This window comes from Sebastes umbrosus, chromosome 16 (assembly GCF_015220745.1).
Source record: "Sebastes umbrosus isolate fSebUmb1 chromosome 16, fSebUmb1.pri, whole genome shotgun sequence".
NCBI classification, from domain to species: Eukaryota; Metazoa; Chordata; class Actinopteri; order Perciformes; family Sebastidae; genus Sebastes; species Sebastes umbrosus.
In genome coordinates, this window is record NC_051284.1 from 16,947,820 (window position 1) to 16,972,117 (window position 24,298).

At 40.9% G+C, this 24,298-nt stretch overlaps 1 protein-coding gene across 1 annotated transcript; it reads right to left on the minus strand.

The window, feature by feature from the left end:
* Positions 1-1,359: 1,359 nt before the first annotated feature.
* Positions 1,360-13,451, minus strand: lbh (LBH regulator of WNT signaling pathway). Its single transcript, XM_037746918.1, has 3 exons — positions 13,205-13,451; positions 7,735-7,837; positions 1,360-3,235 (listed from the first exon to the last, which is right to left on the minus strand). The coding sequence occupies exons 1-3, from the start codon at positions 13,231-13,233 to the stop codon at positions 2,999-3,001; spliced, it is 369 nt and encodes a 122-aa protein (XP_037602846.1). The 5' UTR covers positions 13,234-13,451; the 3' UTR covers positions 1,360-2,998.
* Positions 13,452-24,298: the final 10,847 nt, after the last annotated feature.

The following is a 24,298-nucleotide window of genomic DNA, read 5'->3' on the forward strand; positions in this document are numbered from 1 at the left end:
CGCTTTCGTTAAAAGAGTCTTTAATTGCAGAGGTTCCTGACTGAGTTAATCAACTGAGAAGTGTCTGAAGGAGAAGAGCTGCTGCTCAAAATGTCAAAATGCTCTGGAGAGATGCTGCAGGGGCTTCCTTTCATATCCCAGAAACACATATTAAAACTGAAGTATATTGCGTTCTCACTGTTCCTTCCATATTTGAAAGACGGCGCAAAGTTCAGAGGTGTCTGGCTGACGTCACACGGTTGCGTATCTGGATGCAAGTTCAAGCAGTTTGGCCAAGGACTGCGGTTGTCCTTTTCTAACTTCTTGTGATTTCTTCTTTCCATGATCTCATGACATTTTCCACTGAGATCAAGGAGCAGTTGTTCAGAAAGGGACAAAGGACATTCCTTTCCTAACCTATTCAGAAGGCTGGGCCAGACACACTCTGCTGCTGACCACCGTTATCAGCTGGGGGGTATTAATAACTCTTTATGCTCCAGGAGGAAGCAGGATTGAATGTCAGCTCATTGTTCCCCTTTCCAGGAAGTGACCGTAAGGCCCAGAGAGTACCGCCGTGTCAGGCTCTTGGCCCCCCCAAACACCCTATCGCAGCAACTCTGATGGACCGTTCCCGGTACTAGGCAATCAGACGTGACCTATAGGGTCACTAATACAGTACAAAGCAGCAAATCACCTGAGAAGTTTCCATTGTAGCCGTGATCAGAAAGCTTTCCGTTTATTCCTGTAAATCCCCCAGTTCTCCATTAGAGCTTTTCCACTCAACCACATTTTATTAGTCTAGTATCATTGTGGTGAGTGTTTATGGGTAGAGCGTGAGGAGCTGCTTCCACAGACTTTTATACCCCGGTACTATCCTCAATATTTCTGTAATTGTAAAAAGATTTGCAGGTCAATCCAATGTTCTCCATAAAGCATCATTTTAATAAGTTTAAACATGTCATTTTTAACTTAAAACTTAGAAACGAAAGCTGTTCAGTGCTCAGGAGTTAGAGTTTGCTCTAACTAGGAGTCAGACTGTGTGTGCATATGTGCAAGTCGAAGACAGGAAGTAGCATGTGGCCTGTTCTCGCTTCTACATATAGCCATCTGTATTCGTAGAGAGAGAGATTCTGTATGTGAGAGATGCCGAGCAGGAAGCATTACTGCTTTTCTGTAACCACTGCAGGTGAAGTGAGATGGGGAAAGAACTGGGGGGGTTTACATAAAGGAAAATGAAAGTAAACACAGAAGTCTCTTGGAAACAATACTTTAAACGCACTCAAGTATTACCCCTGTAAAAGACTCATTTGCTTCCATCTTGTACCATAAAAATGGCAGTAACTCCTCACACTCAATTATTCTCACAGCAGAGTCACACAGTTGGATAGCAAATTCAAATGTTTATTTACAGCCTCTGTAATTGTCACAGAGAAAAAAAAAGTGGTCTAAATACAAAAAAACAAGAGAAAGATGGCGGCTAATCTCCCTGAGCTTTACAAAAACAATGTGGGACCTGTAGGTGACAGACGGGAGAAAGAGAGAGATGTTCTGTACACAGCCCTAATGCCACTCAAATGAGAAATTTACAAAAAAAAAAAAAAAAAGAACAGACATATCTCAATCATGCTTGTACAACAGGAGTTCATATTGTGTTTCTACAAACTGACTGACGAGACTTGTTCCACAAACAATAAGTGGTGATTTAAAGAGCGAACACCGACTTCTGAAACTGCAGAACAGACGAATAAAAACAGACGTCACTACCAGAGAACAAATACGATTTCCCATCAACAGCTTATGGCAAACACCAGTACTGATTTTATTGTGAAAGAGTTTTAATACTGTCAGATATAACCTTATTTGTGAACTCTGAATTCTCCATGACCTGAACTTCACGATGTCAAACGTATGGCTGTTTTTAAAAAAGAAAAAAGGAAGACTGGGAACGACTTTCAGTTCAGGTGCGTACAGCTCTTTGTCTTTCTAAAAAGTAAACCAAACCCATAGTACAAAAACAAGATCAGCGCACTACAAGGCCTCAGGGGTGGGCTCGTTGGGGACAAGTATTTACACATCCTTCATTGCTTCATCGACTGCTTTTTCAAAAAAATTACAATTTGCAGTCCTCGCTCAGATTTGCCCTTTTGAACAATAATCATCAGATGTTGTACTATTCTGCTTTTATCATCCAAGTCCTGTTTGTCAGAAGGCTCACAAGGAAGCCAATGTGTTTGAGAGGATCATAGCGTGACTGTTGCCCTCATTGTACAATGAAATTTATGCATAAGCATAATGGGGCATGCTGGTTTATTTTCTGCTCACTTCTCTAAAATGATTCCAGGTTGCCTTTTTTTAACTGTGAATGCCAGACGCGCACAATCTTTTAGACGAGTGGGGGGGAACATTTTACACACAAAAATCACAAAACATTCACTTCTCAGAAACAGACACATCTATGGACAGCAGTGGCGATCACAATAATTAAACATATCAATCCAGACACTGAACACAGGTATGGACAGCATTACTGTAGACGGTAAATCCCCACGGGTACCACAATAGTTCTGTATGAGAGTATGAAAAGTCTCTGGGGTCATGATGCCAGCCATCTTGGAGTAAAAGTACAGAGCAGTTGCAGAACCTCCCTTGCAGTGTTAAGAGCTGTCCATGGAGCACTGAGCTGCCGCTGTCCAAAGGGGGACGTCCGTCCTGGGCCGAGACACACACGGTGGTAGGCATGGTAGGAAACAAGTGGAGGTTAGAGGTGTGCGTGTTTGTTCTTTTTTCAAGTGGGATTTGGCGGGTTTGCAGTCCAGGGGGATAAATTATTGTGTTGCCTGTTGTGTATTGCTTCTCTTGCTGGGATTGATGCTTTGGTGTCAAGGGCAACGAGATGGCCTCGCGAGACACTGAATGTGTGTCTCGCCAGAGTGCTGCGGTGCAGTGTGGGAACGGGAGAGTCTATCAGAAAGGAAAAAAAAGAGGAAACAAGGGCGTTTGGGGTGCTGCAACACATCCTCTAGTGCTGAGAATTCTGTGTTGGCTGTCCGTTTTGGATGTTGGCATTATTCTGCTCCTCTTCCTCCTCCTCCTCTTCTTCTTCTTCCTCCTCCTCCTCTTCGCTGACCAGAAACTCCTCTGGAGGCCAGCGAAGCTCCCCGCTCTCCACTTCTCCCTCCGTCGGCTCGACCACGATGGAAGGCAGACGGTCTTTGAGCTTACAGCAGCGGTCAAAGTCTGAGGGGTCTGGGAATATCTGAAGAGGAAAGACAAAGGTGAAACACTGGTTAATAATCTTAAAATTAGGGCTGTCAAAGTTAACGCAATTGTTGTAGCGGGCTCAGTTTTAACACTAGAGTGAAGATACTGGTATCATACGAAACTAAAAAAACCTAAGTAATCCATTGGTACCAACCATGCTAAATAACGCTCCAAATTAACGCTACATTTTGGCAAGGAAAAACTGTCATGGCCATTTTCAAAGGAGTCCCTTGACCTCTGACCTCAAGATATGTGAATGAAAATAGGTTCTATGGGTACCCACGAGTCTCCCCTTTACAGACATGCCCACTTTATGTTAATCACATGCAGTTTGGGGCAAGTCATAGTCAAGTCAGCAAACTGACAGCTGTTGTTGCCTGTTGGGCTCGAGTTTGCCATGTTATGATTTGAGCATATTTTTTATGCTAAATGCAGTACCTGTGAGGGTTTCTGGACAATATTTGTCATTGTTTTATGTTGTTAATTGATTTCCAATAATACATATATACACACATTTGTATAAAGCAGCATATTTGTCCACTCCCATGTTGATAAGAGTATTAAATACTTGGACAATCATGCGATTAAACATTTTAAATCGATTGACAGCCCTACTTAAAATTAATACAATTTGTTTTCTGAACAACAGAGCACGCCGTTTTGAGCTATTCAGCTGTTGTAAGGCAAGAAATGACTTGTGAGCATATTTCTGATCAGTGCTAAGTGTGCGGTAGGCTACCAGAACTTATTGAGCCTCGTAGAAGTGTTGCAGGCACCGCCACAAGGCTAAACAACTGTGAAGGAAGTGATGTGAAGACTAAACATCTGTGATGGGAAGTGGTTGCTTAAAATCCCAGTGGCATACCTGCTCTCGCCCAGCCCACATTCCTCTAAGCTAGCTTTCCAAATAAATGCTCGCCCCAAAAACAAATTGCACAAGAAATTGTTACATCAGTGTCACTGTGTATGGGTAAATGAGGCATGTCTAGCGAGACTTACAGTAAATGCTGCATCATGTTTAATCTAAATGCTTTGGGAGGCGTTGTGCCAAGCAGCTCGTAGCTGCTTACAAACTCATCCAGTACCACACTACTCAGAAGATTATACAAGAGCATAATCAGGGCATTTCAAATCAACATTTTAAAAAAAAAAAAGGTGAAAGGTTTACTGGGACATGATTTGTGTTTAAATAAAACATCTATCCTATATATAACAGTCAGCATTTAGTGCTGAATACTTTATATTCCTCTGGAGATAGCGTTAGAAAAAAAGGTTTAGGAAAGAACATGACATCAGCCGTGTTATCTGCAAATCCAGACCGATACGTCTGCTTATAAACGCAGCGTGCCACACTCAAATGTTTGGATCTAAACTGAAGGGCATGAGAGACATTCTGACAAGAGAGATTACATGCATTCCCTGTCCTGGCAAGATTGGACATCAACCTCAGCCTCTCTGTTCTCAGGAACCAGAGAAATGCCCCAGGGGGAAAAAGCCTGCCACTCCTGGTCCAAGAACAGCATTTCTTTTTGCTGTTGTTTGGATAAAGTGGATGAATATTTTTAGACCTGCATATTTCACTCCAAGACATTGAAGCAGGGGGGTTAAGGGAGGGCGATGTCGCTGTCTGGGCAGAGAGCCGAGTGGAAAGAAAGCATTAGATGAGGCAGGAGAGAGAGACGAGAAGAGATAGAGGGGATCCAGCTGTGTCCAAGTCTCCATGAATTCCATAGGAGACAGATGCGAAGGGAGGAAAAAGACAAAAAGCTATAAATACGCCTCGTGAATGTGAGAATTTGTCAAGTTATGAAAGCATGTATGCGTATTTCTGCAGCTTTTTTTTACATTCCCTGAAAAACAGCTGCGTGTAGAACCGCGCCAAAGAGGTGTGATTATATGAGTGTGTGTTGCATGTCTGTTCACGTCCAATGCCTGCGTGCATCTGCATTTCCTGGCCTGCATCACCAATCCTCGCTGTGCGTCAGCACCGAGGGGAGTTAGGCAGTAAATGACCTTGCCTTTGGACCCCTGGCTAACATGTCATAACTTGTTTCACTTCCAGTGGCAGGAAGAGACGACACATCAACCAGGCACAATACGAGCTATTTTAGGATGTTCTGGGGTGTGCGGTGGGTGCACACTATATACACACACACGCGCCTGAATCATGAATGTCATGCCTTTTGAGATGATAATTCTGTGAATCAGTAACCCATTTGCTTCTCCACTAGTAGGTCACATTCATTTCAATACCTTTTAAAAAAAGGTGCAGCTGGAATTTAATGGTCACACAATTTGTGTCAAAGAAGCGCCCGGCCGGCCTCCACGATGGAGGAAGTGAGTGGCTGCTTCATACAGTGCTTCTCTAAGGACTGGCTGGGACCTTGGGCATATGGCCGAGGTGAGGAAATACAGAATGGGGATGGAAAGAGTGGAGAAGAATCGGCAGCCTCCTTTTCTCCCGTTTCCCCCCCTTCATCCGCTGCTCTCATCCTCTCAGACAGACTCACAGCTGGGGTGTGAACTGTGGGGAGAGGAAGCCAGCCTTTTCCTCTAGGTCAGTCTACATCCTCTCAGAGTCTACGTCTACACACGGCGTGGCTTTAAGCTACTGTATTAGGTTTATGAATGCCGACCTTTCATACAAATAAATTACATTGACTCTGTATGAAATGATCCAATCATCTTTAATCAGGAAATGGCCTTTTAGCCCTGTGAGTAGGAGTGTAAATTACCAGTTTCATCACGATAAGATATTATATTGATTCTTTGGACAACGATACGATAGTTGCCGATATCACAAAGTCTGCCACGATATGATTTCGATTCAATTCAGGGGCCTGCGATCGATACGAGACGTATCATATTTCATATATATTTAACACAATCAGTTATGTTTATAGAAACTCACAAAAAGCAACTTAAATATGATTTGACAATTGTATTACTGAGCTCTGTAGGAAGGAGGTGGGCTTGGACAGAAATGGTGACAGAAAATTCAAAATAAAGGCGCATCTTAGAGATGGTATGTATCGATGTTTTCACTTTGCATCGATGACACTGGATCATTGAATCGATATATCAATACAGACTGATGTATCGTACACCCCTACCTGCGAGCAGCAAATCTCAGTCGGTGGAACTTCCCCAAGAATATTTTGGTACCCATGACCTTACAAAACACGAGTGGTAAACCTGTCAAGATGCAGCTTCACTAACCAACTTCCTGTCCAAAATCATAAATGGTCTCAACTAAATTATTTCATCATTATACAGAAAAAAGGGTTTACGTATCAGCATAGGGCACGTTAATTCTCTCTTTTTCACCCTAGGTATAAATGTGACACTAAAATAAGCAAGCAGCTGTGTGTTTAAGTAGTTTTGTTTCCAGGACGGCCCTGTTGAGCTGACAGTAAAACAAAGCCGCTAGCAACACCTTGTCACGACCACCTGATGGCTGCTTCTCTCATCTCGCTCAATCTGCACCGTTTATTTTAGTGACAGGCTGCAGTAAATTACACAACGTTTCCCCACACATACGTTTCCTTTGTATGTTTAAAGTTGGGACCAACCGTAACCTCCGATGTCTCCAACATATTAGAGAAGGAAAAATAAGAAATGGACATTTTTTTTTACTATAATGTTTTTGTAGCATTGTAATGTATTATCTAGTTTTTAAAATTGCAAGTTAAGCGTTCTCACCCAACTGCTCATACTTAACCACCAGTCAGATCTGTGAATCATGGTATTACTCTTCAGTAGAGCTGCGACGATTAATCGATCAATTGTCAACTATTAAATTAATCGCAGACTATTTTGATAATCGATTAACTTGGTTTGAGCAATTCTTTAAGAAAGAAAGTCAAAATTCTCTGATATCAGCTTCTTAAATGTGAATATTTTCTGGTTTCTTTACTCCATGACAGTAAACTGAATATTTTTGAGTTGTGGACAAAACAAGACATTTGAGGACGTCATCTTGGGCTTTGGGAAAAACAGATCTTTCACTATTTTCTGACATTGTTTACAAACAACTATTCGATTAATCACGAAAATAATCAACATATTAATCGACAATGACAAAGATTGTTAGTTTCAGCCCTACACTTGAATGAAAAAATACATTTTGTTAGCTTCATAATGGTAAACAGGGTCAAACTGTTCTAAAAATGTATACAAAAGGAATTTGGCATGGCCAGGGGTCTTGTAGATTAAACAAAAGAAAAATCAAATATTCATTTTTGAAGGCTCTCTTTTGCATCAATATACTGTTCATTATACCGACATCTCCACCATCCCATATACCAAATGCAGCTGTTGTTCCCAAATCACAACATGCAGTGGCTGCTCCCTCCTGTTCATGCCGACGTCAATCCAATTCATGATAATGAATGAATGAGGATGGGTATAAAATGAGCATGCCACATAAAAACGTATGGGTAGGGAATTGTTCATTGTCGTACGTGTGTGTGTGTGTGTGTGTGTGTGTCCTACCTGGAAGGAGAGTCTGTCCTTGCTGGGGCTGAGCCTCATGTCCTCCATGGGGGTGGTGTTGATCATCACCTCAGTCATATCTCGGCCGGGTACAAACACTGGGCTGGAAGAAGAGAAGAAGGAGTGGGATTAGATACTGGTGATCATGGTCTATATAGAGAGCGAAAATGTAGAGTACACACAACCTTTTAGCACTAAAAAAACAAAACAAAATTCATAATGCTGATTCACAAATGAATGATCAAACATTTTACAATTAATTAAAGTACTAAAATATGCTAGGGGACAGTCGGGTTCTATACGCTAAGGACAAAGAGATGCTAAAAGTCAGAATTAAAAACCATCAATAACAAAACAATCAACACATCTATACTGTTCACACGCATACGCACGGTCACAGTCTGAAAGTCACGGCTGTTTTCGCTGCACACATTGTGTTTATACTCTGCACATCTTGACCACAACAACACCTGAGCATCCAGTTGTGGCTCTGCTGCGCTGTGCTAATGCACTGCAAAGCTGCACGGCTCACGATTGTGGCTTGCATAAGGTGGCCGTTTTCTAAATGCAGGATGGTGTGCTCTTTGCACTGGCAACCAGAGAACACAGTCATTGTGAGAGCGTGCTGGGGGCGTGCTGTGGTATTTGACTGGGGTGGAACTTGATGCACTCAGTTCCATCAAAGCGTGGCCAAAACTTTCCATTTTAGATTAAAGTAACAAGAGCTTGTTTATCCGCGTCCAGTGGATTCAGCATTGTCGTAGTAAAGCTTTAAAAAAAATAACAAAAAATGACTTGAAGCAGGTCCCAGGACTGACTGCCTTGAGACGAGATGCTGGGCGGCCTTCTCACGCTCTCTATTTAAAGCCCGGTGCCTTGTGGTCAGTGGCCACAGGCTTGTGGTTTGTGTGGTCACTGGCTATATAGAACAAGGAAAACAGAACACATCCTCACATTATCTGCTTCAATGGACTTAGGTTTTTTTTTGGTGGGGGGGGAAAGATGTGTGGGCTTCGCTCGACCTACTTTTGAATCTTAAATAAAAATGTTTATTTTTGGATGCAGCAGAATGGTGAAGAATTATACCGTGGCAGTGATTAAAACATGGTTTTAAAATAAGGAGCGATTATGTAAACATGTGTTCCACAGAATTAATTTTTACCATTCGCCTCAGTCTTAATCATCTATCAAAACACCCTCGCCTCAAAGTCTATTAGATAATAGTAGAAAAATACTGAATCATTTCAATGTTACACAAACATTTAAATTCCGTTTAAAAATAAACATCTGCAGTTACAACCTGAAACAGTCTGTGGGATTTCTAAGTGAAGCACAGTTTGTGTTTTTGTCTGCATTTATGAGTCATACAAGACTCATTACACTGAAAATACTCTTCATGAATACATCTATAAATATCCATGTTTACTGGCACATGAACACCTTAAATTAAAAATAATTTGCCAGAAAAAAATATCAACAATAAACCTGTCAAACTGGAAATTAATTTTATAAATCAGACATACTGTGCTGGACAAGTAAAACCTCAATGATTTAGGCTTGTGTAACTTGTTGTTAAGCGAGATTATGTAGCTTTGAAAGAAGAAATCACAATCTTGAATTCATAAGCAATCAAATCTAGTGGGTTATGAAGGCTATTGTATGCAAACCTTAGATAGATATTGCTTTGTAACTGACAGTTTGCTGACTTTAAGACTCTTCTACACTTGTGCTGCACTACATTTTAGCATTTAACATTATACTGTAGCAACACGCAACATTAACCAAAAGTTAGTCTCACTTTAAATTCAACAACGAGAACAAAATGCCCCTAATCTGTGGAGATTAGGGCTCCATGCATTGATTTCTGATAAAGCCCGCAGGATATCTAGGCTTCCACATCGTGTGCATGTACAACTTTTTGAAACGCAGTCGATCACGTTGCCAAACGAAGCCCATTTAAAACAAATTCATCCTGAGGAGGAGAGAATCGCATGACATGAGTCACTCAGAGCCAGGAGATAATTAACCCCTGAAGCAATGGCATTTATCAATCAGTTTTTCCATCCCTACATTAACACACACACACACACACACATACACACACCCCTCGTCTCTTTCATGAGGAAACACTGACACACAGCAGGGTGTATAGGGCGGCTCTGAAAATGAGAAAATTGAAAAGCTTCTGGCTGAATCACCGTAAAAGTAACCAGTTGGACTACACGGCATACTTGGGCTGAAACAATACATGGATATCCAAAAATAAAAAAGAAAGGAGGCTTGAAGGATACGCAAGGTTTATAACGTGGAAAAAATAATGTCGGCTGGGGCTGCTCTTGAGCTTATTTCATCTTTGAGTGGGATGCAGAGAGGGTGAGGCAGGCATGCAAAAAGCAGCCGGAGGTGGGGACGGAGGGCTGAACGGTGACAGTGAAGACCTGAGCAGGAGGAGGAGGAGGAGAGGGAGAAGAGAGGGAGGGAAGGGAAAGAAAGATAAACACTCAGGCCTTGCCAGTCATATTTCTGTTCGGGGATCGTATAAACATCCTGCTCGGCTAAGAATAACAGAACATCGGCCTAATAAAACATAAAGGGGGCACAATGAGGAGGAAGTGGGGGTGCACAAGTAACAACCTGGGAGGAAACAAACATACTCGGACTACAGTCACATCCATTACTGCTTCTTGCTGAATAGCGTCCCTCTCACAGAGTGGAATACTTGATTCCTAGAGGAGATCTTCAACCTGCACATGTATGACATATAAGATCAGCATGGACCACAGCTAGTCTACGCCTATAAGAGCACACGTTTTAAGACGAATGGCCGTGGCAGGTGACAGTAAACCTCTTTACCTCCTGACCCAGTCAAGATAATGCACACCTGGTCCTGCCAGCGTCCTAATGCTTCATCCAGCCACAGCACAGACGGACGGCAGGTACAAGACACACAGTCAGGACATGTACATTGCATCCAACACATAATCGGAAGCAATACTAGATTAGATAAGGGCTGTTGTTTATTAGGTGATCATAAGAAAATTTATCAGCAACAACTTTAAAAAAAAAATCTATTTATTGGTCAAATATAAATATTTTTAATTTCAGCTTCTTAAATGTGAATTTTTAGTGTTTTTCCATCTTTGATTTCAAATTTAGTGCTGGGCGATATGGCCAAAAGTTTCTATCATGATATAGGTCATTTCATATCTCCATAATGATATATATCACAATATAGCATGTTTTCTGGTAATGCAATAAATAAATAGTCTGTATGGAATAACCACATGGTAAAGCCTATTTCTATATACTCCTGTGCGAATTAAATATATGACAAATGAAAAGTACTGAGTATTTTCTCATTCTAAGAACTTGCACATGCAAAATGAACATAATGGTTTTAAGTGAAATTATAAATAAATAATAAATAAATATAGGCCTAGCCTATATCGTGATATAAACAATATACGATACACATTTTTATATCTTTTTGATGTTATATATCGTCATATTGCCCAGTCCTAATTTAAAATCTTTGGTTTTGGAGATCTTCGACCATGAATGAGTTGTTTGTTGCAGCCCTACTAGAGTTGACTTATGCAATATTTTAAAAGCTATACAGTTGCATGAAAGATAACCAAAGTTAAATCAGTGATATCCTTGCAGAGCACTTTACAAAAAAAAAATTACCTTACATGAGAACAGAACACAATGTGATATTTTTCTGATTTTTAACCAACCACTGGAGTGGCTGACAAATGCACCGACCCAGTGGAGGAGCAGACATGCCGTGTTAAGCAGCTTCCCCACGTTCTGCTTTGTAAAACATCTACCCGACCTCATTATATAAGTGACCATAACTCCCAGTGGCTCTCACTTCATGCTATACAATAGTATAGGCAGAAGTCACATTTGAACAGAGCTAGTTGTTACTTGTCAGCCACACTGGCTTTACACCTTCATCTGTGACGGTCAAAATCATTCTGTTAAAGACCGACAGCCATTACCTAACCATGACACCAGGTTCATCCACCTGTCTCAAGACTATATAAAAGGCCAAGGCCATGCTAGAGATTGTTGGTCTCCGCAACAATCTCAAAAGCACAAGTGGGGACTATGCATCTTGCGTTATCAACATTGTTTCCCCCCTCTGCCACTCCACAACTCCTACTACTACTATCATAAATCTCAGCCTGTGTGGCGACAGGGCAAAGCTGCTGACTTTTCCATGCCAGCCTGCGCTGAGCTTTCCACAGGTATGTGGGTGGACCAAGTAAAGACCCCCAGGAGGAGTGTGCTGGAATGAATGGGTTGTATCCAGATTCTTTTGGGTTGAGTGTGCCACTGGAAACACATCATGGATCAGTTACCACTCCAGTGCCTCTAAGTGATGGGGTGTGTGGGAGGGAAAATCTTATTGACCTTATATGTCTAGCAGCAAGTTTTCAACATATGCTGTTATGTATACACGTTAGGTGAGATCCAGCTTTTGTGGTGAGAGAAATGTTCTTCCTGTTCACACAGATAGAAAACCACAGTGCAAAGTGGAACTTGCAAGCACGTAGATCCAAATCAAATAATGCTCAAACATTTCTAGTCACACCTTTTTTTTTTTTAATAAAAGCCTGTTCTCATATTTCTTATTTTCAAAAGCAAACAATCACAGAACAGAGAAGCATACTGTAAGAAAGCAAAAGCAAGAGAGCAAAGTGTGGTTACATTAAAGAGGTCGAGTCTGAACTTCCTGGTAGAGACAGCCAAAAAAAGCCTGCTGAGGTTTCAACTGTGCTAGCAAAACAATGTTTCGTCTTGCATATCCTCTCCACAAACAGGAAAACATTTGACAGATAAGAGAACAGAAAAGGCTCAAGATGCACTCCCTATTCCTGTGTCGAGAAGAAGTAAATCAACCAGTTAGGGGTAACGATTGCCAAAAAGGAAATGTGAAAAATATGTCACTGATAATAGATAGAAGTAACTGATAGGAGCAGCAGAGTGCTTCTCCAATTGCACTGCACCTGCAGTATTAAACAGGTAAACCTGCTTGCTTCGAGGTTAAAAGAAAAAGGTGCATTTCATCCCTAAATAGAATAGCTGACAGAAGACTGTGTGTGACCACAGTGACCTTTTCTGAATTGGCACATGCAGCAACATTTTTTCAAAGCTGGAATCTGCAATTTGCTTACCAAAAAAAAAAAAAAAAAAGAAAGTCTTTTGTTCCCATTCAGTGTGTCATGACATTTCCAAATTCAGGGGCAACACCCCACAGAAAAATCACAAAAGGAAACAAGAGTGGGTGTAACAAAAAAAAAAAAGGTGGCTGATTCAGAGGGAAATCACCAAGCAAAACAAACCACAACAGACAGTACTTCATTGTTCTTACCTGCCAGGTGCAAAGACACTTGTTTGATACTATAATCTCTATCAAGCACAATAAAGCTCACATGTGTGGAAGTGGAAGAGATGTACTCACCAGTATATCTGCGGGGAAAATACAGACATGAATTCACACCTGCTGTCAAATCTGCTGATTTAGGGGAATCTAATGTCTTCTACTTTTTTCCTCTGTCTTTCTTTCTTTCTTTCTTTCTTTCTGTTTTTCCTCTCCAAAAAAGCAGCACAGCACGTAAACCAAAAGTGGCTGAAAGTCTGAGCTCTGTAATTTGGTGCGTCTGATCATCACCTCAGCTGTGTGTTGGGTATTTATGCGAGAGGCGTGTGCATGTCGAGCCGGAGACACACCTCTCTGCACGGGCACACAAATCCTCAATGGCAGCGACGTTATCAGCAGCAGCCAATCAGAGCGCAGGTGACTCTGATGACGTCAGCAAGCGACTGAACCCTCTCATTGGGAATGGACAAGAAGATACTGCATGATGCTATTGATTTGTAGTCTCCAAGGCAACAAAAATGACAGTCTTACCTCCTCTTTTTTGAATGACAAAAAAAAAAAAAAAAAAACACACTGTTAGATAATCCGTGACATTTATCCAAATGAGGAGAGAGCTCCTCTGCCTGCCTGGGTTTCATTCACAAATATATTCCAAGGGCAAGTCAATGTCTGCTGCTGCAGCAATGAATGGTCTTCCTGCACGATTCTGCCTTTTAATATATTCAACCACATAAAACAAAGGATGCAGATGCCATAAGACTGAATTTCAAAATGATGTCCTTAAAGTATGAAAAAGCCAGATTTTCCGGGACCTGACCGTGTTTATGTTGTGGTCGGGACCTTTAGGACATAGTTGACCTTCACACCTTATGAAATGCCCAGTTGTCTTTTTCCCTGCACGCAGTGTACTGTATGTACATTTGGCTCAGAGAAAGCAGGTGCACAGTGAGGCTTTGCAGTTTTTAAGGGTAGAAAGGGGTAAAAAGCCTGTAGGCCTTTACTGCCACCTTGTGACCAACCAAGATTGAGGCCTTATTTGTCATTCATAATAACAATTTTAGACTCTTTTTAGGGGGTGCTCAAGCACACCTAAATTTCATCTCAGCACCCCTAAAACATTATTATCCTCTGAGACCCAGCCGACATTACTGTCTTTAAGAGCAAGCTCACTTGAAGCTGGAGTGAGGATATTGGTATCATATGAAATTCATGTTAGCTTGTCGGGAAGGAGGCTAAATAATTCTCCAAAGTTTTAGGCTAAATTCTGGCAAGGGAAAACTGGCTTGGCCATATTCACCCTTGACCTCTGACCTCAAGATATGTGAATGAAAATGGGTTCTATGGGTATCCATGAGTCTCCCCTTTACAGACATGCCCACTTTATGATAATCACATGCAGTTTTTTTGCATGCAGTATGAATGTGTTATTTTCGCCTATACTAAAATGGTGTATTTGAATAATTCTGCATACTGGGGTCCCTAAACAGTCTTGGAAGTGTATAAATTGGGTATGACTGGAAAGCTGAGACTCTTGTGGATTCATTGAATTGAATTAACTCCTGGCGTGGTGGACATTTCCACCATAACTTGATGCAAGAAAAGGCAGAAATTGGTGCTGAAAAATTCACCAGAATGCAGGAAATGAAGTGTTTGATGCAAAATTTCCTGGGGCAGGACTCACAGACCCCCCGCTTAGTATGTTGAAACGAAACCTTATGCCCTTGACTGTACACATGTCACATTTTATCAAAAGTAAATCATTAAATACTCCCTCGTGATCTTTGTGGTAACATAACATTATTGTGCAGCTCACAGCTTCAGCAAATCTGGCAGTTTGTAAAATGCCCTTTATTAAAGTCTCTTGGGCGTCGGCAGATGGCACACATGCCCGGCAGGGAGGCAAACAGTGACGAAACAAGCACTTTGTGAATCTTATTTTAAAAATGCTGCACAAAGAGTTTTCTTTAACCCCTTAAAAAACAACTATTGCACCAGTCATTGCAAATATGTGGAGAAGTGGAGATCCAACACTATCCACAAATATTGTCAAATATGTGAGGCTACATTTTGGGTCTAAATTATATATTTTGTTCCGTTCCCTTTTACACCTTCAATAATGTTCATAAATAGTCTACATTGCCTTGTTTCTCATTGAGGAGAATTTTGTCGGTCTGTAATCAGACCAGACTTCAAAGGTTTTTTACGCAGTTGGTCAGTTTTCATCATTCTGTACATTCATCATTCATCCAGGGCAGAGTGTCCCCTATCTTGTATTTTGACTTCCCTCTTTCTAGTGAATGACGCCATCACTTAATTTAATGGTTGCCAAAATGAATCACAGTCGCTCTCTATGTTCCCGCTTAAGAGGACTTTACCCCAATCAAGCTCGTTCAGAGCTGCCTCAAGGATTTGCTGTTGACTCTTTGGGACTATAATAAATCTATTCTTGTTTTGAACAAGGTTATTCTAGAGGGCTGTTCTATTACTTGTGTAGGATTGAAGTGTGATCTGTTTAAGATTTTTTCTTTCCTTCTCTTTCCTTCTCGAATTATTTCCTTGTTAGAATCACAATGATTGAAAAGAACTTTTATTTGGCCATAGAAATCTGACTTTGCTGAGGGTTTTTCGGTACATACAAATTAAAATAGTTCTACTCCTCTTGGCCATTCAATTTAATTATATTTTAAAGAGCTTTCGACATACAGTAACCCACCCACCCCTCGAAGAAATAAAAAAATAAATCACATATCAACACAATGGCTTTAATAATAAGTACCTATTACATTATTAACTTACATATGAAAAAGAATATATGTGTATTTTAGTTTTTTATATAAAATAGAAACTATTCTTTTACACACACATACAGGCATTTGGGGGCAGCGTCATTTTTGTTGGAAGTGCAAACAATAATAATAATAACAACCCACAAAACTTGCAAAAACTAACCAAAACTCTTGCGAGACTCGCTGCCTGACAACCCGTCTTAACCTTAACCATTTCAAGGTCAATGCCTAACCTTAACCATTCGAGGTCAATGCCTAACCTTAACCATTTGAGGTCAATGCCCAACCTTAACCATTCGAGGTCAATGCCCAACCTTAACCATTCGAGGTCAATGCCCAACCTTAACCATTCGAGGTCAATGCCCAACCTTAACCATTTGAGGTCAATGCCCAACCTTAACCATTCGAGGTCAATGCCCAACCTTAACCATTCGAGGTCAATGCCCAACCTTAACCATTTGAGGTCAATGCCCAACCTTAACCATTTAAGGTCAATGCCCAACCTTAACCATTTCAACGTCAATGCCCAACCTTAACCATTCGAGGTCAATGCCTAACCTTGACTACACTGTGTGTAAAGAATGGGCTTATTTTACTGTTGTTGTTGTTGTTGATTTAGATATAATATTAAAAATGTAAAAGTCTTTCATTTTACTTGACTAGAGATGTTCCCTTGTCGTTGGGTTTCAGAAGTCAGAACCATGGATAAACTGGAGATGACATGATAATGATGTGTCACTGCTGATTATAAACATAAAAAAACCTTATACACCTATAGATATTTTTAAAACATTTCTACTGTAACCTTGCAATGTCTCATCTAGATCCCTCATGCACAGCTGTGTCAGAGTTTGGCACCCCCTAACAAGAAATGGAGAAATAACAACAAAACATTTATTTTGAAAGGTCCATTGACACAAAGTGACCACAGGATGTCACTAGTGTCTATGAAATGGCCTGGAGGTACAGCATGAAGCACATGAGCTGCTGTTATGAAGGTTAGATTGACATTTACTAGTCAATTATTGTGCATGGCATGAACTCATTTTAACTGAAATATTTTACAGTATTCTCAATAACAATGTGAGGACAGGTTGGCAGGCAAACTGTGTTTTAAAAAATGTTATCTAATACCATTGGCGGAGGCTGCTTAAAGTTATAATATGAAAAGTTTTCAGATTGTTGCAACATTAAAAAACAAACTTTTCTCAGTTTATGAATCTCATTAGACCTATTATTGCATTCTTAATGTTTTGATTATTTTGTTGATAGGTATATATTTTAGTGGAGAATAAAAAGATAATCTAAAATAAATACTCAAAGTCAAAGTATCTGGTTTATCAAAGTAATTACAGTTATTATTATTATTATTATTATTATTATTATTATTATTATTGTTATTATTATTATTATTATTATTATTATTATTATTATACTTCAGGGATAATTAGGAATATTTTAGGAATTAAGTGGTTTTTAATATAAAGCATCAATCTTTATGTTTCTGCTTAATGATTAGTCCATAAAAATGATACTATATGTATGCTATTAGTCCATTTTTGTTGGTCTGTTTATTCTGTTAGTCCTGATGCTCACCCATCAGCTGCACAGTATTGATTAGAATATTTCCAGTATTTTTCAAATCATAAAGTGGAAAACATTTATTAAAAAGTGGTCCAGGTCCCTAAAAACACCAATTTTCACGTTATAATTACTATTACAGGCAGGGTCATTTTGTGTTGGCTGCTTTTAAATGGATGAACAGTGGAGGATTAAGAAAATAAACTGTTCCTGAACCTGTTGTGAGTGAACTCGGATTATCTGAGCCAGTAAATCAGTCAGTCAGTTCCTTCCTCAAGAGCTGTGTGTTTTTTGGAGAATGGCGACCCCCTCTGTTCATTTTGAGACTGTGGAAGCCAGGCCAGCTGCTTTTAGCTCTGTTCCACATAAACAGCTGCACATCTGGGCAGGCAGAGATGCCTCGGGGGAGCAGAGGGGAGGCCGAGGACCGACTGCACGACGTGTAAATGAACGAGGCCCTGAAGGGGATGGCGGTCGACAAGCACCCGTTGTCCTTTTGGCTGCTTCTCGAAGTAGGCTTAAGTTTCTTCTTGGACTCTGAAAGTTCCAAGTTTTTTCTCTCTCTTTTTCTGTTTTCTATTCCTCTTCTTCATCATTGTTCACTGCTTTTGCTGATTGTATTCATTGTTCATCGGAGCTAAATACATGTAATCTAACCTTTCCATTTTATCATGGCTTTAAACCCATATATCAGAGAAGCATCATGCATCAAATTCACTGAAAATCATTCTCTTTATCACATGCAGGAAATATGTTTTTGTAGGGGTCTCTCTCCTCCCACATCAGCTTGAGTGTTTCCATGTTCTCAGACGTTTTTTGTTGTATGTGTTTATGTCCATTAGTGTAAGCATGTGCAGGCCTACAGGTTTATCCTGTGTGGGGACATTATATATTTTCTTCTCATGCATACATATGTGTGTTTGTGCATGTGCGTTGCTGAGGGACATCTGATCTCCGGGCTCGCCGCACGCCACGCTTGCTTGCAGGTGGTCTGTCCACACTCGGGGGCCGAGCAGATTTAATATTTCATAGGAGCGCAGCACACCCCTGGACGCCATCATTGAGTCCACATGGCCGGGGCCGGAAAGCTGCTCTGTGAACACTCGGCTGAAATATGCGGTTCCTGCCAGCCCCCTCTCCACCATGCTGCTCGCTCACTTGCTGGGCCTCACAATTAAAAGCTAACCACAGCTACAGATGTTGGCAGCTGTCTTTAACCCGTGAGATGCCACTCTGAAGTTCAAGTCTGCCACTCTTTTACTGTGTAAATGCTAATAGTCTCTGATAAAGGGTTTGGTAGTTACTAGAATGTGTGTGCAAGTACTTGAAAGAAGAGTGCAGAAACAAAAAGCAGAAAGAAAAAAGACAAAAAAAGAAAGAGCTGCCCAAAGCATTTCATTCTGAGAGGTTCCAGGCCAAGTATGCTAGCTAAACCCTCAGCTCCTCCAGTTTTAATGCCCCCTCCGTCTTTACACACCATATAAACAGGAAACCAAAAGTGTTTATGGCCACCTTGCGAAATCCAATGTGAGGAATTCAAGTTCAGGTCAGAATTTCTTCCACCATTCATCAGATTCCAGCGAAGCCAAACCTTGTTCTGTGTTTTGCCGTCATGTATGGCGTGGAGTTGGACTTTAGCCAAAGAGAACAGAGGGAACTTCACCAGCACCATTATTCAACAAGGTCAAACCCGATTTAGATTTGGAACCAAAGCCAAAACAGGGCATCTTGAAGCTGTTAGGAAACTATTCCAGATCTTAAACAGACCAGGGGGACTGTGTACATCTCCCTAATTGCACATGTCAATTTATGTACAAGCGCTTGGTTTAGTCAAGCTCCATTACTCCCCCCTTTCTTACTCTCGTGCTGTTTCACTGTCACTGTCTCCTTCTCTTATTCTCTATACTCAACTTCCTAGACATGAAAATGCACAGATTATAAGTGTCTTGTTGTGTGCTTACACTGAGACACGCTCACATTCGCACACACAGCGAATGTTAAGGCAAACCGACACGTCACTGAGACAAACCATGTCAGCTCACAGCTTGACAGCTTGTTAATGTTGTGTGACTTCTCCGGGAACAAAGGACGCCTTGCAGAAACTCAAGACTGCATGTAATTAATCCGATCCCGGCAATAACTCTCTCAAATATTTACTGTATTCCGCTATCAGCGGTGAGGGAGACAAATGAAGAGCTCGACACGAGACCTCACACAACTATGGGAGTCTGCTGCTTCCAGAGCAGGTGAAAAGAGCTGTTTCTCACTTCTCGACCGTCAGGGCCTATATAACGTTTTTAACACACTGACCGTAACCCTTCGGGGACCTAACTACAATAATGCTGTCATCACCTGGTTTGAGAGTTGAGGCTCGATGGTGTGACACAACCCCGTCCAGCATCCATGGGAGACTGACCAAAGCAAACACGACGCAGTAAGCATGCAAACTTCTCTCTGTGACTTTTTCTCACATATATTTCTTACATACTGTATATCTTAGTAATGTTTATTCATTTGTATCGAATGCTGTAGAAACACATTTGAACCCAGTTCACATATTACATGCAGGAAGCTCTTTTGCCATTGGAAATAAATCATTTTGGCAACAGGGACACAAACATATCCGTACAGAGGTGGACACTGAAGCTGCATCATATGCCTTTTTAACAAAGGAGAAGATCTTTAAAGGGTCAGTTCACCCAGAAATTAACATATCATTTCTACCACTAGAGGTATCTAGCTATGCAGATCGTTCCAGGCTGTCCCCATAGGTCATTTGTAATGCATCTTATTACAACCCATATTTACGTTTAGTTAGGAAGCAACCTCTAGTTACCATAGTAATTATGATGGGAACAAACCAAGAAGTCAGGTAACGTAAAGAGTAGTTTAAATAGCAATAAAGTCCTCATAGGGTCGGGGGACGGGTGATGGATGGATTAAGCTCACGCTACGTAGTTTACGTCAGTACATCTACTTTACGTCACTTGCATATGTGGCTTATTGTATGTGGCTTACGTGGTTATTTTAACCCCAACCACGATCTTTTCCTTAACCTCAACCATCTAGTTTTGTTGCCTAAACATAAACCACTGGTAGGGGCGTTATTTTAGGAGACGCTCCTGGAGGACTTGTTGGATCATTTAGTTGGTCGGTCTTAGTTAGTTTAGTTTAGTTCTTTCAGCTCTTTTTTAGTTTCCACCACCTCCGGTGAAATATATCTTGCTTTATATTCCCTAGATGTTTCACTTTCTTCACAAGCTAGTTGCCAACTTTTCCTATCTGCTGTTTGCTGCTGGGCGGCAGGTAAAATTATGGGTTTACCAGAACTTTTTTTGCAAAAAAAAGAAAGGGTCAAGAAAACAAGTGTGATGAGAGCAGATTTTGTGGACCAGAAAACCAAAACAAAGAGCTAAAAGAGGCTGAAAAGCTCTGTAGAAGTGTAGGAGACTGCAGAGCTGGATGATCCCTGTGGGTTTGTCAACGCGAGTGACACCTTTCACATTACGCACATCATTTAATTCAATTGTTAATACAAAAAAAATGAATGAAATCCTAAGTGAGAAAAAAGTTTTTTTGTTTGATTTGTGTGAATAGACCCTTTACATTTTTATTTTGTGCCACAATATCCCATTCTCTCTCATCTTTCTCTCCCATTTCCTATTTTTTTCAGTTTGTGTTCTCACTCATATTTCTGTATCTTCTTTGCTCTTCTCTTCTTCAGTGACCAAGAGAGAGTCGAGAGGCTTAACTTTCTGTAATCAAATATATGATGTTTGTACATTTGATTTTAATATTCTGTTTGACCTTAAGTTTTTGACTACGTCACCCAGACCCCACTCTGCACTGACACTATCTGGGGCAGAGGAGAAAGAGCTTCTCAGTCTCTGCAGGCTGTCTATTTTGGATATGAGTAAATAGCCCTGTTTGGAAAGCAATCATCAAGCAAACACTTCTACATCAAGTTGGAGGGTGAAAGCGAGGCAAAGGGGACCTCGTAACTAGGACAAAAAATACAAAGTTGCTGCATTTGAAGGGAAATGATAAATTGAATCTAATGTATGGATAAATTATATCTTAGTATTACTGCATGTAGGAATAACCATGAAACTGAATTACTTAGATTGTTTTAATCATTTGTGGTTTTCTTCGGCATGTTATAATGTTCTGACAGTAATATTCCAGATGCAACTTTGGTGTGAAAACACAGCACTAATTGAGCTGTGATTAATTCTAGTTTATGTGGAAGGAGACTTGATGTGAACCATAATGGCTTCAAACACTAGAGGGTAGCCTATTCAAGCAGGATTAGCTGTTTTCCACTTCACAGAGATATAAGTACCCTGACCCACAAAATATTTCAATAGTGGGAAGATAGGGCCATTAAAATACCTTTAAAAGGTCACAGAAAGCCAACTTCAAGGTTTGTTGTCTCACCAGTTCTGAGTTACACTGCGAGGAGGTCGGGGTGTCTTATGGGCCGTGCAAAGAGGGGGGGTCCTGCCGTTCTACAGGTTCACAGGAAGGATGGCCATGCATGTTTGCTCATGCCATGGGACATGATGTTTTCAGAGGAACAGCAGGAGCAGCGGAGGGGGCGGAGGGTAAGGGAGGAGGAAAAAGCTCTGAAGGAGTCTGGTGGCCACATGTCACCGTTGCTGCTCGGCGCTTGGATATTGCAGCCTTTCGTGCTAAACATCGACACAGAGGCTGAAAATAAACCCTGTACAAATACAGGGGTCGGGTGGTGGACTGGTGAAGACAGGCCCCAGACAAGACTTCCACCAACAACCTCCTCCTTTGCATTGGTCCCTCCAGGCCCAAACATCGACCCTGACCTCCAGTCCTGACTCCTAACTTCCAACTCCAACCAGCTAAGGGACTGTATACAAATTATGGTCTTGGGGAGGGGGGGGTTGAATCCTAAATTCCATTTTGTAAAAAGGAAAACCAATATATTTTTTGGAAAATATAACAAAATGGTGAATATTTTAAAAACTCTCTATTTTTGAATAAAGAGCTGCTATTGTATGTACATAGTTATTACAGACACAGAACGAGCTCTGTGGCTCTGAGACTGGATTTCACTTCATGAAAATATAAACAAATTCAGCCTGTCAAATACCGCTGTTTGGTAAGTACCCCTCGGCATTGGATACCGACGCATGGAGGTGCCCTTTAGCAACTGTAAGCGATGAACTGGGATTTCAATTAACGCCAATGTAAACCCACCCACGGCATTACTCGACGGTCAGAGCAAGTGACGTAGTATTAAGCGCGTGAGCATCTGCTCAGTGGGTCAAACAAACACAGGACTGAGACCCAGGAGACCATTGTTCATGTCCCGTATGAAACTAAAAGTATTTTGTCACATAGTCCTGTGAGTCACATAATCATTGGTCACGTGAGCTACCGGCACTCGGTAGTCACGTGAGTCATACATCAGTGAAGTTAACCTTTAGGAAACTATGACCGTTTCCTAAACCTAACTAAGTGGTTGTGTTGCCCAAACCTAACTTCCTGTGAAAACGGAAGTTTATTTTGAAAAGACACTATGCATGTAACGAGCGTATATTGACACGCCGTCCCTGGTCCGTCCAAAAGTAATGCAAGAGGGGTACCCCGTGCATCGGTCTCCAATGCTGAGGGGCATTTACCAAACGGCGGTATTTGACGTGATGGGAGTGAGAATGTGTTGATCTGCATCATTATTAGACGCTCAGAGCAATGGACGTAGTATTAAGAACAGGCAATCACAGGACTTTTGCTCAGGGGACCAGCATTCGTGTCCTGTGTGAAACCAAGAGTTGAGTGATTTTTCAATGTAATGTAATTAAATGTAATTATTAGCGTTATGACGTTAAATCCATAGCTTACGTTGCGTTACAAGCGCACTTATTTTAAGCCAAACCAAGTTGTTGCCTTACTATATACTGCGCAAAAGGCGACGCCGGGGGCCTCTGCTCAAGCGGCCAAATATGACGATGAATTGGATCAAATAATATGTCTGAATGTCCTTCACATGGCTAGAAGTTTTTTTCCCAGACAGCCTTTATAAGAGCACAGCATCAAATATCAAAACAAAAGCCATCTTAGTCGTGTATCTATTTATTTCTTCTTTTTTTTAATCTACAATAAATCTAAATAAAAGGGAATATTTAACCTGAGATGAGAAAAAGTAAAAAAAAAAAATCTCCCTTGCTCTCTCAAAAATATCAGACTAACTTCTCTTTAACAAAAAGAAAAATACATAACAAACTTCTCTGACCCCTCTTCTCCCCTAATATTTTTTCTACAGTCCCTAAGGATTTTGTTTCTGGTTTGAAACATTGTTATTGATTATTCTGAATCATATTTTGTTTCGCAAAATTCAACCGCAACAATACCATCCCTCTGTTGCCATATTGGGAGCAGACATGTCTATATTAGTGTCAGAGACACCCAGAGGTATGTCACATTACCACACAGTAAAACAGGTTAAAGAGGACCTTAATTGCTCGGTTGCTGTCCTTTGAAAAGCTCTGTTTTCCTTGGAAGAAAACTTTCCAAAAGCAGACGAGCCGAGGTCGGAGCAGAAGGAGAGAGCCACATCAAACGAGGAGTGTGCATGAATCTGTCAGCAATGAAGGGCTATTACTACAGTAGCAGCACCCTGCCTTAGGGAATATGCTGTCAGCTTCCTCATTAAAAGACTGACCGGGGCAGGAGAGAGCCTCGGGTTAGCTCACGTTTTCAGGTTGACTCTTTTGCTGCTTTTCTGGCATTTAAAAACAATCTAAAGATGAAAGAAGGTTGTAAGTGATTTTTA

What these genes read in the sequence shown, in the direction of transcription:
- lbh (XM_037746918.1), bottom strand. Translation starts at nt 13,233, where the DNA reads ATGTCTGTATTTTCCCCGCAGATATACTG. An exon ending in TTTTCCCCGCAGATATACTG is followed by an intron (nt 7,838 to 13,204) that starts GTGAGTACATCT and finishes CTCTTCTTCCAG; the next exon opens with CCCAGTGTTTGTACCCGGCC. An exon ending in AGGACAGACTCTCCTTCCAG is followed by an intron (nt 3,236 to 7,734) that starts GTAGGACACACA and finishes TTTCCTCTTCAG; the next exon opens with ATATTCCCAGACCCCTCAGA.